The sequence below is a fragment of the Cydia splendana genome, chromosome 5 (assembly GCF_910591565.1).
Source record: "Cydia splendana chromosome 5, ilCydSple1.2, whole genome shotgun sequence".
NCBI lineage: Eukaryota > Metazoa > Arthropoda > Insecta > Lepidoptera > Tortricidae > Cydia > Cydia splendana.
This window is the reverse complement of record NC_085964.1, coordinates 17,879,560-17,897,838: the sequence shown is the minus strand read 5'-3', so window position 1 is coordinate 17,897,838 and position 18,279 is coordinate 17,879,560. Positions and strand designations below refer to the sequence as shown.

Here is an 18,279-nt window from a genome sequence, read left to right as displayed (position 1 = left end):
CATCTTAATTAACACACATCTGACAAGATGCAACATGGAATGGCCTTCAATATGACAAGCTACAATTGATTGAATGCAGTTAATTTTGACACCAATTTTCTCTGACTAAAGAAAATACCTACAGTACTCATAAAACTATATTTACAACTAAACCTCAAGGTTTTGTGTTAAAACGGGTAATGCGAGTGAATAAGAAGTCAGCACCCTAACCAATACAGTATAGCCTAGAAATTTTAAAACAGTGGTATAGGAGTTACTCTTTGGGGGCCGGTTCAGCGGGCTTTTCTTCGGTGTGGTTCCTTTCGGGTTCGTTCCCGTCGGCCCATTTGCCGTCGTACTCCTTACGGTCCACGTATCTTTCTTCCTCGTACTCGCCCTCGCTGCGGTGGCTGTCGCGTTCAGAGTAGCGAGAGTAGCTGCAAATTAGGAACACATTATTCTTAGGCACAACACCTTACAGGGTATTTACTCATGGTTTAATTATTTGCGTCCTAGGGTGGTATTTCATCGGTCCAATGTCATTTCGTCACCCTCTCATTAAGCAAAATGTGCGACAAAATGTGGGATGCCACCCTTACGACAGTTAGGACACAAACAAAAGGAATGCTTCCACTTATTTTACTTGTATGTCAACTGCTGCTCATGTTCAGTCAGATCAGAAGGCTATCTCATAATGTCCTTACTGTACAGCGAGCTGCCAAATTGCCAAAATCTGTCTAATTATGAACGAAATTCATTCATGAAGTGACTATGCACTTTTGCGGCTGGGTGTACGTGTAAAGTTCCTACAGAATATTTTGAGTAGGCAACTTTGACATGATGTCAACACTCCTCTTCATTCAAAGTATCGAGATAGATGATCAATAATCGTGAACTGACCTGTCTCTATCCTTGTCGCGCCGTTCGGGACTGTAGGAGCGCGAGCGGCGCGTCCTGTCGGGGCTGCGCGAACGCGAGTACCGTCCGCCGCGGCGGTCGCGGAAGTCTCGGAACCCGCCCCTGTAAAAAAGTTAAGATTTTAATCTATGATTGTTATTATTACTCGACCCACTGAGCTTCGTACAAAGATTGGTAATTTGTGCGAGTGGATTCGGGAATGTATTTTGAGTGTTTATGTATGGTTACTCGAATGTGTAAAAACTATGCAATGGTTCGAGGTTCGCGTCCCTTGATATGCGTCGAAAAACCGACACATCTTGTATATATATTAATGTTACAAAAATTTGCATAACCATTCGCGAATGTGATGCTGATGAACATTAGAAAACAATGAAGGGCTTCAATCTGAACACTATTCCTGCTAATTAATGAAAATGCTAAAATTATAACATAATAATATTGTTATATTTTATGGATGAATACAACGTATTCCTAAGTACCTTCTTGCGGCTCTATAATTGGCGTGGAATGACGCCAACGCTACCACTTCTTATATCATTCATTTAACGTGTGGAAGCGCAGTTGGTAGTATAGTATACTTCTGGCTGACGTTAAAGTTGTTATTTATGAATTAAGAGTTATTGTTGAGCCGATCGCATTACCTGAAAGGTCTCCCCCGTCCTCCTTGCCCACGACGAGGCCTGAAGGGCCTGCCTCCCCGACTGCGGTTGTCGCGCCAGTCTTGCTGGAAGCGGCGCTGGTCGTCGCGGCGGAAGTCGTTGCCGCCGCGGCCGCGTCCGCGTCCCGCGCCGTTGAAGGTGTGGAAGCGCGGCCGGTAGTACGTGCCGCGCTCGAAGCCGCCGCGGCCGCGCCAGTTGCCGCGACGGTTGAAGCGACGGAATCTTAACAGATCAAATAGATTCCATAGTAAATTATTATCTATTGTGAAACTATATTGTATGCAAAAATCCCAAAACTTTGTTTTGCCATATTGTGCCAAATCCGATGAAGCTGCCCTGATTTGTTATAAAGTATGTATATCAACATATCATGTTGTTAAAAGAAAACATTGTGAGAAAATTGGACTAACCCCAGGAAGGCATAGTTTCTGTTCTCAGTTGGAATGCCAGATGCCAGTCGCTTTTATTATAAACTAGTGCTTTGATTAATTCTTGACATTAGGTACCGAACCCAGACTCCCCAATTAAGTCGGGGCAAAATGCCGGGACAATACTACAGTGTAAAAAGTAACAGTGGACCGACTCCTTTGATGTTTTACACACAAAAAATTACAGATTTCAAATAAGACACGCTAACCCTGTAAGTAGTACCGAGCTACTAACAATGGCGACGTTGTTTTATAGACTTTGACAACACTATTAGAGAGACAATAATAGTAAAAATATCAAAATATTGCACAAACCTTCCATCCCTCGATCCGGAGCGGCTGCGGGACCGGCTGCGCGAGTAGTAGGAGCGCGAGGCGTCGGAGCGCGAGCGCGAGCGCGGCGAGCCGGAGCGCCGGCGCCGCGAGCCCGCCGAGCCGCTGCCCGACGACGCCGAGCGGGACCGCGAGCCCGAGCGGGACCGGTACTTGCGCGGCCGCGACCTGAGGGAGACCAGGGACGCGTTACACACCTGGCGGCTAGTCGACCCTATTGCTGCTGCTCGACGCAACCTTGCCGCGGCTGCGCAGGGACACCGTTTACCATCGCGCTGACTAGACGCATACGCTCAAAAGACGCTACTTTATGATTTAATGCATTCATAGCTGTACGTGTAGACAGAAAGAAAATGAAAACGTGTAAACTAAGGGAAGATATCCAACAAAAACCTATCAATACGTGTGCGTGACTTAAAATTATGTAGTGACGTTTATGATCGTCATAAAATTACAAGTCTCAAATGTGAATATTGAATAATTACACCATCACATCTAGAAACCTGCATCAGTGCCACAACCGCCATAATAAACATATTATATATTGTACAATTTATTGCATACTTAATGGTGTGCAAGTGGTTAACTATTAATACTGATAAAGTGTGCAATATAAGTAACAACTAATGATCTTAGTACTGAAATCACACTGTCATCTATCATGAGGAATAATTGAAATTCTCAGCCGAATCCAAGAACCCGCACATCCCTTACGCATTGGTCCGGCGGTTCTTATTCGTTCTATTTGGTGCTAAATGGTAACAGTTCTTTTTATAATGAATACATTTTTATAATGCTGTATGCTTGTATCTAGTACAACACAATTATGTATTATGAGATTATTTACATGTCTAAACCCCCCGTTTCTGCAAGTAGCAGTACTGTTTCACGAAATTTTATCCGTACGCGGCTGCCTTTAGAATCACAGGAGTCTAAAACTGTCAGCCAAAAAGAGACCTCGAGATCTTGAATTTCAAATTGAACTTAGATTATCATTTTGGACGTGATATCGCGTCCGGGCGACTAGATTACTATTCTGGACGTGATATCGCGTCCGGGGGACTCGAATATTGCCGACGTTTACAGTAGAACGCATAGGTTTACAGGTTCACCCCCTCGTTCATAAAATTTTGCAACTCTTTGTTGAATTTTGTCCATTTCTAACAATGTCAGATTATTAAAACTATTCAACCGCTCGTTAGAAGTTTGTAAGACATCCCCATATGAGAACGAATGTGAACCGCGAACACCAGAGACGGCGGGTAATGGCGGGAGGCCTGGGGCACACCTGCTGCGCGACCTTTTCTGGTCCCTGCCGTCGTCGGAGGTGGAGGAGCGGCGCCGCGGCGACGGCGGGCTGCGCGGCCGGCGGCCGGCGCCCGGCGTGGGCGGCTTGATGCGCGTCACGAACTGCTCCGGCCGCTGCCCGCCCACCGACACCGGCGTCTCGCCCTCCTGCGCCAGCCGGAACGACCCGAACTTGTCCAGGACTATGTTGCCTTTGCGGACCTGCAATAAACGTCCCTTTTATAAACAGAGTCCCAAGAAAATGTAAGTTTAAGATTATACAGTTCTTTGTTCAGGGCCGTCTTAACGCATTCACTGCCAGGGGGCGTGGCCTAGGAATAAACTTGTATGACGGTGGACGCACATGTGCGTCGGGGGCTGTGAATGTGTTAAACTATGCTGGGGCCGGGCACATAAGAATTTGGGGCCCTTTTGGAAAGTAAAGAAAGCAAATTAAACTAACATTTTTCTAATATGATATTCTATTTATTATGGGTAATCAAATATACTGTTACTGTATGTCCTTCGGGGCACCCTGAGGATGGGGCACGGGCCCCATGTGCCTTTATGGTAAAGACGGTACTGTCTTTCTTTCCTCAATTTACAATGTTATGTTAGTGATTCCATTCAGAGATGTCGTTTCGGATGTTAAGTGGATCGGATTCAATTCCACGCGGAACCATGGCGGACTCTACTATCGGGGCATGTTTTAGAGAACCTAAGTGACAAGCACTTGTGACTTTAATCTCGGCGAAATCTACATATATCGACGGGCGTCCACTGTAATAAAACCCGTTGAGGCTGGTCTTGCGGCGCTGCTGTCATACCAAACTGCGATTGGTTTCACATTTATCAAATGTCGAATTTATTGAATGAGGGTTTAAGGGTATAGTTACTGGAGGATGCTGCTCGGTGCCAGGCGGGTCGGGCTCACGGTTCTTGTTATTCGAGGACGGCAGTGGCGGCGGCTCCTTCATAGCCATAGCGCGACGCACGGACACGTTCTTGTCGCCACTCGTCGGGGGCTGTAACATTACAAATTGTTAACAATCTTCAAGAACTTGCCTTGAAAAAGTTGTGCCATATTCCCATTGAAACACTATGTACCTATGTGAATCTTGTTCATCCAAAATGACTACATATTTGGGCTGAGGAGAGCTTGGGTGAAACTGTTCTTACCTTAGGCGGGTCTTGTGAATCATCGGAACTGTCTTCAAATGCATAATGCTCCTTATATCCCTTGCTGGATGACTTTTCTTTCTTCTGAACTCTACTGTAAAACAAGTTAGAATAAAGAGGATATAAAAGCAAAAGTAGATGATTTAATGGACCTAGTGAAAGTCCGATTTAGTTTGGACAAAAATGCAATCCTAAGTCCTCTTGTCTGGATGTTTTCTACAAGTGGTATTTCTCAACAGTTTCTCGTGAAATTGTGAGCAAGAAATAAAGGATTGAGTTGTTAACAGACCATGGAAGGTTTTTAGTGATGCTAGAACATAAATGTATTATTTTACCAATACGGGTTCAACGCAAATGCTTTTTTCACATCACCTATTCGAAAAACCGGACAAGTGCGAGTCGGACTCGCCCACCGAGGGTTCCGTACTTTTTAGTATTTGTTGTTATAGCGGCAACAGAAATACATCATCTGTCTAGCTATCACGAACCGTGATAGCTAGACAGATAGGGTCCGTTTTACCCTTTTGGTACGGAAGCCGGAAGGAAAAAAATAGTATGCAAGAAAGAAAAAATCGTGTTCTAGAACAGAGAGTACAACTTTGATCCCTCCTAGCAGGGAAGAAAAGTGCCACTTTGATCCCTCCTAGCGGGGAAGAAAAAGCCCTTTTCCGATTAGGTGATGTGAAAACTACTATTATTCAAGCGATACTAACGGGTCTTTAACGGCGCTCATGGACATTTTCCACTTGGGCTTCTCCAGCGGTGGGGGTGGCGCCTGGTCGAGCGGGCTCACAGAGCCCCGCTCGCGCTTGCTCGCGTTTTCCACCATCACGTGGTACGCGCTCAGTTTCGACTCCAGCTCTTCTAGGCCGTGCATCTCGTCGAGTATCCTACACGATAATAAATGTTAGGGTTTTGTTTGTTAAAGTTTGATCTGAAATATTGGACTATCTATGGTAACGTTTACAAAGACTCGCGGTCACCATACATAACATACTACACTGCTATATACTAATACACCATTTGTAATTTACATGGGTACAGACTATAAGCAGTTATTCAACTGAAATGAACAGTTGTTCTTACAATAAACACTACATGGAAAAATAAGAGCGCAAATGAGCAGTCATCTTTGACGACCAGTCTGGCCTAGTGGGTAAGTGACCCTGCCTATGAAGCCGATGGTCCCGGGTTCGAATCCTGGTAAGGGCATTTATTTGTATGATGATACAGATATTTGTTCCTGAGTCATGGTTGTTTTCTATGTATTTAAGTATTTATATATTATATATATCGTTGTCTGAGTACCCACAACACAAGCCTTCTTGAGCTTACCGTGGGGCTTAGTCAATTTGTGTAAAAATATCAAAAAGAAAAAAAAAACTTATATGTGACGTTCACAATCCAAAGGTATATATTTTCGCTTGCAATAAGGACGCTCTGACTGGTTATTCGTATAAAGGTACAAGCATATTGATTGAGAACGTCTAAATGAAACGGCTAAATATGGATGTCGTAGTATTTGTATGGAGACGGCCGCTATATGACGGCACCACTATACTAGGAAACCAGAGCATAAGCGACCTGAAGCGATCGTGGTTTAAGATACTGTTTTATTTTAAGACTACTCCCAGCACCAGACCAGTAGTTATAGATTACTAAGGGAAAGAGTAAACTTAGATGGCGAAGTATACCTTTTATCACTGTGTTTTCTATCATATTCGCCATCTGAACTGAGGTCCCTCTTCGATTTCCCTTTCAATTCTTTTCTGTAACATGCATAACGGCAATATTTATAACTAAATCGCACAGCTATTGAATTTTGGGTGAATCAACTTTTTCTTCTCACGCGTTGCCACGGGTACCACTTTTTAAAACTCCGATGTTATGATACCTATTCAAATTAAACAAATATCCATTCTTGAGGTAGTTACAAGCCTCGGAGTAATTAACAATGGAGCCGCCATTAACAGGCGTTCCCCTCTGTCGAAAAAAGGCGGCCAATGGTCAACCATATGTCAACCATATGTATGGACTGACGTTTATCTGACATGACGTACCTATACATTTGACGTGCCCCTCCCCCGCAAAAATCGGCAGACTATTTTGTACCGAAGATTTTAGACATGGCGTCTCCGTTGGTTATATCCTCTAAGTTACAAGCCCTTGCAATAATGAGTTAACTGCTAAGCGCCACTTGCACCATCCCACTAACCCGGGGTTAAGCGGTTAAACCGTTAACCCAGCGTCAAATTGTACTGGTAACCTTGAGTTTAACCGGTTAACCCCGGGCTAGTGGACTGCTGCAAGTGGCGCTAAGCGTGCCAGAAGAACGTATTACTTTGGTCCCCTGGCTGACAGAACAGAATAACAACAAGAAATAGTTGATCCACTCTTGTAACATTGTATTAATTAATTTGCGTTAACAAGCGAAATGATCATCTGTTTGTTTGTCTTACCTAATAGCGTCCCTAAGTTTTTTGTCGCCGATGTTGTCCAAATCTCGCAAGTTGTAATCGTTGTTGGCGGCAGATCGAGCAAGCTTCGATTTCCGCTTTTCCTCTCGCTCTTGCTCCTTGCGTTTACGTTTTGATTCTTTCTTCTTTTTTCTGCAAATAAAATATATACAATTGATACTAGAAAACTGATATGTATGAGACATGGACAAAATGTTACGGTTATGCTTACATGTGCGCGGTCGGGAGTGGCTCACTCCGCGATTTCGTCGCTTTGCTACAGGTAGCTAAAAGTACATCCGTTCCACACCAATTTTGGTGGCTAGCCATAAGCCGCGCGTGGCACTGTCGCCAACTAGCGGCCATACCTGTCCTGATCGTAACAGACGCGTTTTGTTAGAGTCTTCTGTGCCTAGTACTATTATTTATTCTGTGGCGCGGTGTAATCTTAGCAAGAGTAAAAGCGTGCCAAGATATTTAACGTAATTAGAATTCTCTAATAAGGGAACATTTCCCATTTTTCTAAATTTTGTAACGTATATTATTCAAACATATTACTAATATAATATTTGTTTGCAAAGACAAAATTAAAATAAAAAATAATTTGCGTCATTGGTTGCACCTGTGAGTTTCAAAAGCCTAAACGCTGCGCGCCATATTTGAATAAACCTCGGAAAAGCGCCCTAGAGGATATTAACTACGTGACGAAAACCTAAGACCCGCCTCCTGTGACCAGACCAAGCGTGATATCACAGTGTAAAAAGTAACAGTGGTCCGACGGCCTTTGACAATGCAATGACAGCGATGTATGCAGCTCGGGAGCGCGCGACACCCTCCTCCGCCCCGTCTAGAGATGGGTAACTACCCGGATAAATACCCGAGAGCGGGTATTTACCCGGTAAATACCCGATATTTACCTACCCGCGGGTAAATACGCGGGTATTTTCGTTTTTCTTCTAAATTTGATATGTTTAATGGTATGTGACTATAAATAAGATTAATTTAAGTATTTTTTTATAATGTTACATAAAATGTATGTTCAAACTAAGTACGAAAAGGTTGCTATGAGGTGAAGTTCGATTTTAACATATCAGTACATTTATGAAAATCGTGTAAAATCATTCCCTGGCTTCCGGAAATGTTTTAAAACGCTTTTAATATACATTAGAAAGATGAAAATAAAGATTACTTATGAATGATAATAAAAAAAAATTGTGCAGTATCACAACTTGGTACAAGCTCATAAGTCATAAGTCAAATACAGTTAGTTTTAGGACAAAAACGTATATAACCTTTTTTGTAGAAAATTATGTCTACTTTAGTTTGTACATACAACACTTTTCGATATTAATCGACAGATTCCAAGAAATATAAAAAGTTTACTTTTACCGTCTCTAGCCCCGTCACCCCTTGTTGAACGACTGTAAGTGTATAGACCAGGGGTCTCCAAACTTTTTTACCCGAGGGCCATATTGCGCCTCAGAAACTTTCGCGCGGGCCATCGTCGGTTTTTGCGCCGGGGTAGGGTGTCTGGTTGCTGCTGTTAGAAACAGTTCCACTCTCAATGAATGCTGAACCCCTAGAGCTTGGCTCCCGAGGGCCGGACAGTGGGCACTCGCTTTGGGTGTCGGCGGGCCGGATTGGGACGCGTCGCGGGCCGGGGTTTGGAGACCCCTGGTATAGGTTGTGGTGATATTTTGAAGTAGAGTGTTGAACTTACTTGTCTTTCTTCTTTTTCTTCTTCTTCTCGTGGTCGCCGCTCGGTTGCTGCTGCTGACCAAGCTCCTGCATTTTCCTATTGCGTTTGTACTGAGCCGTCTCTTCTAAGAAGTTGCGGACTTTGTCCTCGTAGTCAGAGTCCTCTTTCGTCATCTCGAGGAACTTCCGCACCTGGTTAGATACCACCATTAAAGGACTATGCGTCGTTAGCTAGGCAATAGAGTCCACCGGGCGAGCGCGGCAAACCATTCGTCGCGCTCGCCCGGCAGTGCGCGAATATCTACCCTACAGCAATTAATTTACTTATTTGGACTCTATTGCCTAGGTAATAAACTAATAATGGTGACGACTTTTTGGCTAAAATATCAATATTTCAGTTCTGCAACGATATTCCGCTTGGTGACCATAGAACGAAATGAAGTACATAAAAATACCTATCTAATGACCTAACTCTCATTTCTGTTGGTTTTTTGACCAGGCTCCATACAAAGTTGCCCATGGTTACATACAAAATCTAAAACATGTTGTGTTACCCATGGCGATACTTTCGGTGGTACTTTAATTTGATGATCTTTGCCATGACCCTGCTCCTATTAGCAGTATTAGCAACAGAACAAATGCAGTGTATTGGAGAAATAATTAGTCAAATGGCACTAAAAATGCAAGCCAATTTAATTTATTGACTAGTAATCTATACCAACTGGCGACGAGTTGGTTGCATTGGACACACTAATCTGTCCAACAATCATTTGATAGGAGTTTTGCTATGGTTTTAATTGTGACTTGAATGTAGGTACCTACAAATCGCATAATTTAAAGTCTTAATTATGCGATACGGTGGTACCCACATTAAAGTCTAAATTTTAGACAGTTGAAAGCTAAGATGAGCATACACTTGAATGGAACGAAGCGTAATCTGGCAACCACACTGATGGGTGAAGTGAGAGTTGTTTGGGCGACTCTGTTTACACAACTATGGTAGAAAACCTACACAACATAAAACTCCCCTTCAATTCAAAATCTATACTCTGTCAAGCCATTTCCGTCAGTAGAAAGAGCGGCAAATTTAAAAAATGTATGCGCAGTATTATCGTCCCGTAGAAAATTCGAATTTCGCCTGTTTCTACTTGCTTGACCGGCTATATATCCACCTGCTACCTGGCCGGTGTATTTGCCTCTTCCACGGGTGGCGGTGGTGGCTGGTAGCCGTGTGGATGGTTGAACTGCGAGTTGTGTGCGCGTTTGTCTTTACATAACCATGGTAGAAAGACAAGTCTACAAATAAAACTCACCTTTAACTCATAATCTATATCCGCCTGCGACCTGGCCGGTGCGTTATCCTCTTCCACGGGTGGCGGTGGCGGCTGGTAGCCGTACGGATGGTTGAACTGCGAGTTGTGAGACTTGTGAGTGCACGTGGCGTCCGTCCTCATAAAGCTAAGCCATTATACAGTACATAAAACTCACCTTTAACTCGTAATCTATATCGGCCTGGGACCTGGCCGGAGCGTTAGCCTCTTCCACGGGTGGCGGTGGCGGCTGGTAGCCGTACGGATGGTTGAACTGCGAATTGTGCGTGCGCATGGCGTCCGTCCTCATACAGTACATAAAACTCACCTTTAACTCATAATCTATATCCGCCTGCGACCTGGCCGGTGCGTTAGCCTCTTCCACGGGTGGCGGTGGCGGCTGGTAGCCGTACGGATGGTTGAACTGCGAGTTGTGAGTGCGCGTGGCGTCCGTCTCGCCGAGCATGGCCATGCGCTTGCTCAGCGGTGAGAGGGAACGTTGACGCTTGTTGTTGGACTGCGCACGGCGCTTCTTCTTGCGGTTGGGACCTTCAGAATCTAAATTATAAAGACAATTAATACAAAAATCATGAAAAAAACGTTGTGAAACTGACCTATTGATCTTTTAGATGTCCAGAAATATTACGTGTGCATAAAAAGGTTGTAGTAAGAACAAGTTAGTAATTGTAACAAGGAAGGGTACCCAACTGTCCGGCTCCGATTATGTTATAGAGTAGTCTAAAATAACGGACACGTATTTTTATACTACTCTATAACATATATAAAAATAAATCAGATCGGAGCCGGACAGTTGGGTACCCTTCCTTGTAAGATGCCCTCAAATTCTAATGTGGACTATTTAAATTTTATAACTATGGTTACAAGTCATTGGAAAATATGTAGTGAGAATCATACTGCCTTGTTCTTACACATATATTATCTCAAAAACGGGATAAGTCTAGTTAGTTTTATTCTACTGCTATTGACAAAATTGGATTGCCAGACTAGGTATACATATGTACATATTACTCTGAAGGCTACCTGATCTTATGCGTTGCTTTATTCAATATCAAGTATTAACTTTCTTACCACTAGTGTCCGAGGATGAAGAGGAAGATTCTGAAGACGAGCTGGAACTGGATGAGTCGCTGGACGACGACGACGAGCTGCTTGACCGCTTCTTCTTACCCTTGCCTCGCTTCTTCTTCTTTTTCTTTTCCTTCTTCTCAGTCAGATTCAGAAGCTGCTTAATAGTTTCCTTCATCTCAAACGATTTCGCTCCAGTCAAACCGGGCAATAACAACTCTGCCGGTTCAATCAGCGGCTTAGTCGTAGATGTCTTGCTCTTAAGGAAATCCAAAGAGTTCTGAGCTTCTTCATGAAACGGTATGATGGCTAAACAATCCTCGTATGCCTTTTGAGCTTCCGTGATTTTATTCTCATCCTCATAGCTGCGACCGAGCGCAACCAGTGTCTCTCCCAAATACTTCCTAGCGTTCGCGTGATTTGGATTCAATTTCAAAGATGTCTCAAAATCTTCTATTGCTTTCTTGAAAGTTCCACTGTTGGCGTATAGAGCGCCTCTCGCGACTAATCCTTCTACATTTCTTGGGTCAATGCTTAGGGCTTTGTTGAGACATTGGAAAGCTTCCGAGTGACGTCCTGCCTTGAAATGTTCGATACCTTCGGCTACTGAACGGAATGCCCACTTGCTGGCTTGGGCCTGACGAAGTTCATCCGCATATTCCGCTGGCGAAAATCCTCCCCTGGGGATAAAATGTAACATTATTTAACGCTCGGTTAGCGATCATCACACGTTAAGACAGAAAGTTAAACCCAGACAACAACTCGACAAGTACAAGTAAAATAAAAAAAGTTTATCTAAAATGTGTAAAAGTGAATATTTACCTTAATGACACAAAGTTGGTGCAGTGCATGTTGGAGATTCCAAGAAGTTCAGACAGATATTGGATGCAGTTGGGGTTATTGAACCCTGGGCTCTTCTCCAAAATAGCTTCGTAACTTTCTCCCTTCATGTCCACAGTTTTCCTATTGAGAAAAAGTTTTATTAGTCATCAGACTTTCCCATAAAAAGCATGTAATGTCGGTTTGTTAAAAGAAGTTATTCAATTTAACTGTACATCTTCATATTGCAAAAAAGATTTTCAAGCAATGAAATCCTAATTGCTGTTATTTGAAATTTTTGGTAATGTCACACGTACGTTATCCTCACCTGTTCCAATGGAGCTGTTCAAAAAATTGATATTTTACTGGTATTGGCTTATATTTCGTTGACACAAAGAACATCATAGATTAGGTGATAGCGGCCTCACAATATGACATTAATATTACCGAACTCATCGACAGTCACAACTTATGCGGCGGTCTAGTGTACAAGCGTCTTGGGGGTCCTCGCTACACCTAGAAAAGAACACCCTAAAATAATGGAGGGAGCTGGTGCACAGCTTGGGAAACCTTGGGCTCCACGGAGCTCATGGTTGGTGCTGTCTTGTCAAACAATATCCTTGGGAGCCTCATCAGCAAAATTGACTAATGTCGGTAGCTAGTCCAGTATTACAAATAAACAACGCCAACATCCGATAAATGCTGATATTAAAAGTCCAATCATTATGGTTTGAATATGGCTGGAATATTAAATATTAGCTTTAATACAGAAAACACAATTTCCCTTTAGAGACATCAGAATGAAGTAACCCTGAAGCATTTTACTGACCTTTTCCATATATTAAAATAATGTGTAAATGATTTCAACACTAATGGTTTCAGTTCCTCATTATATTTCTTTCTTTCTCTTTCTTGGTATTGTTTTATAGTTTGTATTCTCCAATGGTTTTTCTTTCTTTTCGTCAAGCATAAAAAAATGTCATGAAATCATTTTCACAAGTTTGGTGATATGTGTAATCAATTCATTCTGCAAGTGATCAGAATCCGGTGAACACATTAACATATACCCAACGAATTTGCTCCTTCCGATGTTATGCTAAAAATACCTACATGCAGTGTGAATTTTGTGTATAAAGCTGAAAACTGCAGGTCGTTGAAGCATCTAAGAAGGTAGAACTTCCCATCAAGGCATATTAAAGTGGCCTGTCACCAGATGATGTGTTTCATTATCATTCTTCCAGTTTTATTCCATCGTCATGGCAAATCCTCGTCAAGAATTCCTCAAATCTTCACATCCAAAGCAGGTACAAACATTACTGACAAAATAAATACCACTGTTTTCAAGATCTTCACAAAATAAAAATACACAGATACAATACAAAAAGTGTTGACAAATTCAGACCTGTAAAATAGGTGTAGGCACACAGTGATTAATCGTAACTCTCTAGTGGTGTGCGGTACATACTTGTAGACCAATGGGAAGTCGTCTGTGCTGAGGAGTCCCAGAGGGGGCTTAGGCGGGGGGTCGTCGGGGCCCCGGGTGACTCCCTTCATCCCGCAGACCATTTTGTCAGTGTCTGGGATCACTTCAATGACTTCGCAGCAGACAGTGTCATTCATCAGGTAGTTTCTTGAAACATTTTTCTTGTCCACAGCTGGTATGATATTTCCCACAGGTAAAAATGCCTGGTAAATAAAAATATTGCCTTATGAATATGAAATGACCACTAAGGTCAATGCCAGGGCATACAACAATGAGTGTTTATCATGCAATTAAATACCTATTGTAAAAGGTGCCTTATAAGTTATAAGAAAATATTCCATATTGTATAAATCATCATCAGTCTTATAGAGTGGTACCCAAGGGGGCACAAAAGGAAGAGAGGAAGGCCTACTCTTGGTCAGATGACTTTATAAGGATAGGCGGAGTGGACTGGCCCAGGAAAGCAAGAGACCGCGGTAACTGGAAGGACTTGGAAGAGGCCTATGTTGGAGGATAAGCTGAAGTTGTTGACGGAAACTAGAAAATAGTAATATACAGGGTGGAAAGGCACGACGATCCTTTCCGGAAATGGGAGATAGTTTAGCCTAAGCTCTATATTTTCTCCATAGAAACTATGTTCATATGGGCAACCGTTTCTAAATTATGGCCTTTTAAACATCCATGCAAAAAACTACTTTGTTCTAACCCTAACAGGTGACAGGGTCAATGAACTTACTTGTAAACAATCAGTATACGACAGGAAATTATGCTAATTTGTTGCCATCTAACCATTTTTAGTCTGCTTACAACACGGTAAGAATCGTTGCAGGATTTTCGCTTTCTTAGTGGTTCCACTTGTTCAATACTTGAATGAAGTAGTTATGTTATTCCTTAATATTAATAATACTAACCACAACATTGTTTACAACGACTGTTCAAATGGTGACATTGACAACCACTCAAAAGTACGCAATCGTCTTATAAATATCTCTGGTTTCCTTGACTGATAAAAAGGTTTTAGTTTCTTAACACGTTTCACAAAATTATTTTCGAATAATTGGAAACTATCTAAAATAATAAAAAATTACACCAAATGAACTTGCAAAAATGAAATACTAAGAATAAATACTTCTTCAATACCAAACTAACAAACCTTCTTGCGTGGTAGGAAATAGACAAGACGTCTGATGTTTGAAATTAAATTTTCATTGAACTTTACTTATTTAATGTCATATTCTTCAAATAAAAATGCCGTTGTTCCATTCTCGTGGCTATTTAAATTTGTGGGGCTGTGTAAAAGATATGGTGTACCAAACGGAATGTGAAACTGCGGACGAAATGAGACAAAGGCTAATTGGTGCTTTCTGCGGAGGACAATCTGCGGAGGAAAAATGACGAAGAGCATACACTATCGCATGTGCATCGACATACTCGGGCACGGGCTGCGGCGGCTTTGTAAGACACGGAGGTACATTTGAACACCGTATGTGAAGAGAAGATAGTGTTAAATATTGGCAAAAATTAATTATCTAAGAAAGTAATACAATTGTTTGAAATATTTTTGCATTCATTTGATTTATTTGACATTTATGCGTTATTCATACATCATTGCGATTCTGTCAACAATCGGAAAAAAGTGTAAAGTCCCGAGTTTTCCCGACAGAGATCTTTAATCTATAGCCGTGATGTGCACATGCTATAGGGTTGTCACCACAGTTAAAAAGTAGTAAATTTGCTATTTTTAATTTTTTACTCAAATAACGATTCTTACCATTACCAATCGTCTCTGTATCACTTAAACGACCTAATACTTCCGGGAAGGATCGTCGTGCCTTTCCACCCTGTATATAATTGTATAATGATAAGGTATATTTTTTTAACTAGATAGTGTATTAAATGTTACAAAACTTCAGTATTAAAGACTATTTTTATTTTTTATTTATTTATTATATAAATTATATTGTATCAGGTAATCAGGAGGCCAATTCAAAAATTGATCGCCCGTGCGTCACGCTCGCGCCAATACATGTATGAACAAGTACAAGCTAAATGTATGCGCAAATGATAAGTAATTTACATTGTTTAATATCAATGTATCATCAAATGGTATGTTCAAATGGCCTCCAGGTTTCATTATTGTGGTGCTATATTTGATATCATTCCAATGCATATAACAATGATGACTTGACAATTTGTTTGTGTTTATCAAGTATGATTACTAGTTTATCTGAGTTTCACTTGCATAACATTGTGCAATACCTTCACATTGATATCAGCCACATATCGGGATGTAGGTCCGGCGGTGCAAAGCACCTTCAGCATCATCCCGGAGGCTGTCCTGTTGATCACAGCTCCTATCACCAATTCTCCTGTCTTCACATTCTGGAATATAATATGTGATGAGTGTGTATTCCTAGGTCCACTTTTGGTTAGGTTGGAACTTTTACACCAGCCTCACCTTAAGATTTAACCAAAAATGTTTAGAGTCAGACCAAGTTAACTATGCATGCCATTTGGAATGACAAAGTGTGGCAATGTCAAGTTTAAATATCGTCGGGTGACAAGCAAAAGTCACTAAGTACCACCACAAGTTCATAGCCATAGTGAACCATATTAGTACTAAAAGAAGGTTGACTTTTGTTTAAATTTTTTTTAGTAATTAGTGAATTTTGCTTGTCACCTAACGATATGTTGTTTATAATGACACACTCTCACTTTGTTCTATTCAAAAGTTAGCTTAGATGGATTCTAAATTTAGTTTGTTTAAGTATATTGTAAATATTCTTGTGAAGTGTCCAGTTAACTCTAAAAATAGTTATTGGCATAAGTCATATAGAATGTGTCTCTTTATTACCACATTATCAGTAGAAGAATTTGCATAGAGGCCAGGTGTAATGAAAAATGTACTTACAAATGTATTTTTTTAATACTTACTTCAAAAAAATGCCTTAGTCTTGCAGATTTATCTACGTTCAAAAAAGTTTCAAATGGTGGCATCAATGCATATAGATCTGAAACAAAAACGACTTGAATATTATGATGTTCAAGTTACAGCAAAAATAGATAAGTGGAGTTATGCAGCACAGGGGCAATGAATAATTGATAATTTCAAGTAAACAACCTTGAATAGCATCATTATACTCATTTGTGGAAAGCAAAGCCAACCTGTTGCTTAGTAACCATATTGATTTTTAAAAACTTGTTCGTGCTTACTGTCTTCCGGTGCGGTAGCGTCAGTCCCAAGGCTGGATGAGGAAGGCGTTTCCTCCTGAACTGATGTATCAAACAATGCATTTGCCTCTTTTGCAATAAACTGATGAAGTTTCAATCGTTTTCCACGGTCTTGGAAGGTTAGGTGTTTATGCCTGGACTGGTACACCGCAAAGTCCAGGGCTCCAATGCCGATTTTAGACAAATCATCCTCTCCTCGTTCTGCCTCCCACGTTTTCTGGAGTTGCTGTCCATGGTAATTTATGGATTGCGTCACGAGAGACGCATCCAGTTTCCCGTCCATATCAAAACACTGAAACAAAGTATAAGGTTGTACTTTCTGTACTAAATACTAAATTACGAAATTTTATACAAATGAAAAGTGAGAGTAGGTCGCCGCCATGTTGATTTCAATGCAAAGTTAGAGGATGTGAATATCCTGCGATATCACTACACATTAAAACAAAACTAAGCTATTTTACCTCTGATAATTTGGTTATATATACAATAACACAAAGTTTTTAATAACATTTAATAATTCCACAAAATGCGAACACAAGCACACCGCACGGACATTTTTTTGGAATGGCTACCACAGACTATGAAAATTGCCTCGACAGTTGGAGCATAAACCATAGATACGGAATTATATCAACAGCGTCACCTACTGGCGATTTTTAACTTTGGTTTATTTTATAATGTTGGTGGTCCTGAAATCACTAAGGTTAGACCGAGAAAAGTCTGCAGCGATTTTGATAGCCCAAGCAGTGCATGTGTTATTTTAAACGTCAACTTCTATGAAATTATGACGTATAAATAACACTTGCACTGCGTGGGCTATCAAAATCACTGCAGACTTTTCTTGGTCTAACCTTAGTTAACTCATAAGCATAAAGGCCCCCAGTACACAATGGGCCATCGTCGGCCACTCCAAGCTCGGAGTAAATATCTCCAAGGGACGCATTTATGCATTAGAGGGAGCAAGTGATATTGCTATCTCATTCTACCGCATGGCTGCGTCCCTTGGAGTGGCCGGCGATGGCACATTGTGTACTGGGGCCTTAAGATATACAGTTTAGGCGACACACGTACCTAACTCATGAATCCCAATTCAAGAAGCTGAATTCTATTCGTGTCAAACCATAAAATAGATAAATTACTAGCAAAAAGCAGAGCTTTGTAAGGGCTCGCGGAATTTTTCTACCTAATATATAGTTATAATTACTAAGGTAGTTTTTAATAAGAGATTCATCTCAAAAAACCGGACAAGTGCGAGTCGGACTCGCCCGCCGAGGGTCCCGTACAAATTTAACGTATTTATTAATTTATTTACAAAAAAAAATAGTTTTCAAATATTTTCCCAGTACTTGTAGTGACGATATTACTTGCCAAATTTCATAGTTCTAGAAATTATAGATCAACGGGAATTAC

At 41.3% G+C, this 18,279-nt stretch overlaps 1 protein-coding gene across 8 annotated transcripts; it reads right to left on the bottom strand.

Annotated features, from left to right (window-relative positions):
- On the bottom strand, positions 1-17,461 carry LOC134790855 (tetratricopeptide repeat protein 14 homolog). 8 transcript variants are annotated; one of them, XM_063761830.1, is made up of 19 exons: positions 17,331-17,461; positions 16,852-17,161; positions 16,573-16,649; positions 15,898-16,020; positions 13,621-13,841; positions 12,159-12,299; positions 11,340-12,016; positions 10,579-10,808; positions 8,963-9,132; positions 7,246-7,395; positions 6,481-6,555; positions 5,500-5,676; positions 4,787-4,877; positions 4,504-4,632; positions 3,609-3,829; positions 2,303-2,488; positions 1,542-1,781; positions 880-999; positions 1-416 (listed from the first exon to the last, which is right to left on the bottom strand). In XM_063761830.1, the coding sequence occupies exons 2-19, from the start codon at positions 17,150-17,152 to the stop codon at positions 254-256; spliced, it is 3,492 nt and encodes a 1,163-aa protein (XP_063617900.1). In that variant the 5' UTR covers positions 17,153-17,161; positions 17,331-17,461; the 3' UTR covers positions 1-253. The 8 variants fall into 8 exon arrangements, with proteins under 8 accessions (XP_063617900.1, XP_063617902.1, XP_063617899.1 ...); XM_063761832.1 differs by having other exon boundaries at positions 3-389; positions 4,787-4,880; XM_063761829.1 differs by having other exon boundaries at positions 4-416; positions 4,787-4,880.
- Between the last annotated feature and the right edge of the window lie 818 nt (positions 17,462-18,279).

Bases quoted from the DNA above. Each gene is read 5' to 3' on its own strand.
- LOC134790855 (XM_063761829.1), bottom strand. From the start codon at position 17,152: ATGGACGGGAAACTGGATGCGTCTCTCGTGACGCAATCCATAAATTAC. The intron at 7,396-8,962 runs GTAAGTTCAACA...TTTTATTTGCAG, and splicing joins AAGAAAAAGAAGAAAGACAA to AAAAAAGAAGAAAGAATCAA. The intron at 2,489-3,608 runs GTGTGCCCCAGG...GGTCTCCCTCAG, and splicing joins CAGAAAAGGTCGCGCAGCAG to GTCGCGGCCGCGCAAGTACC.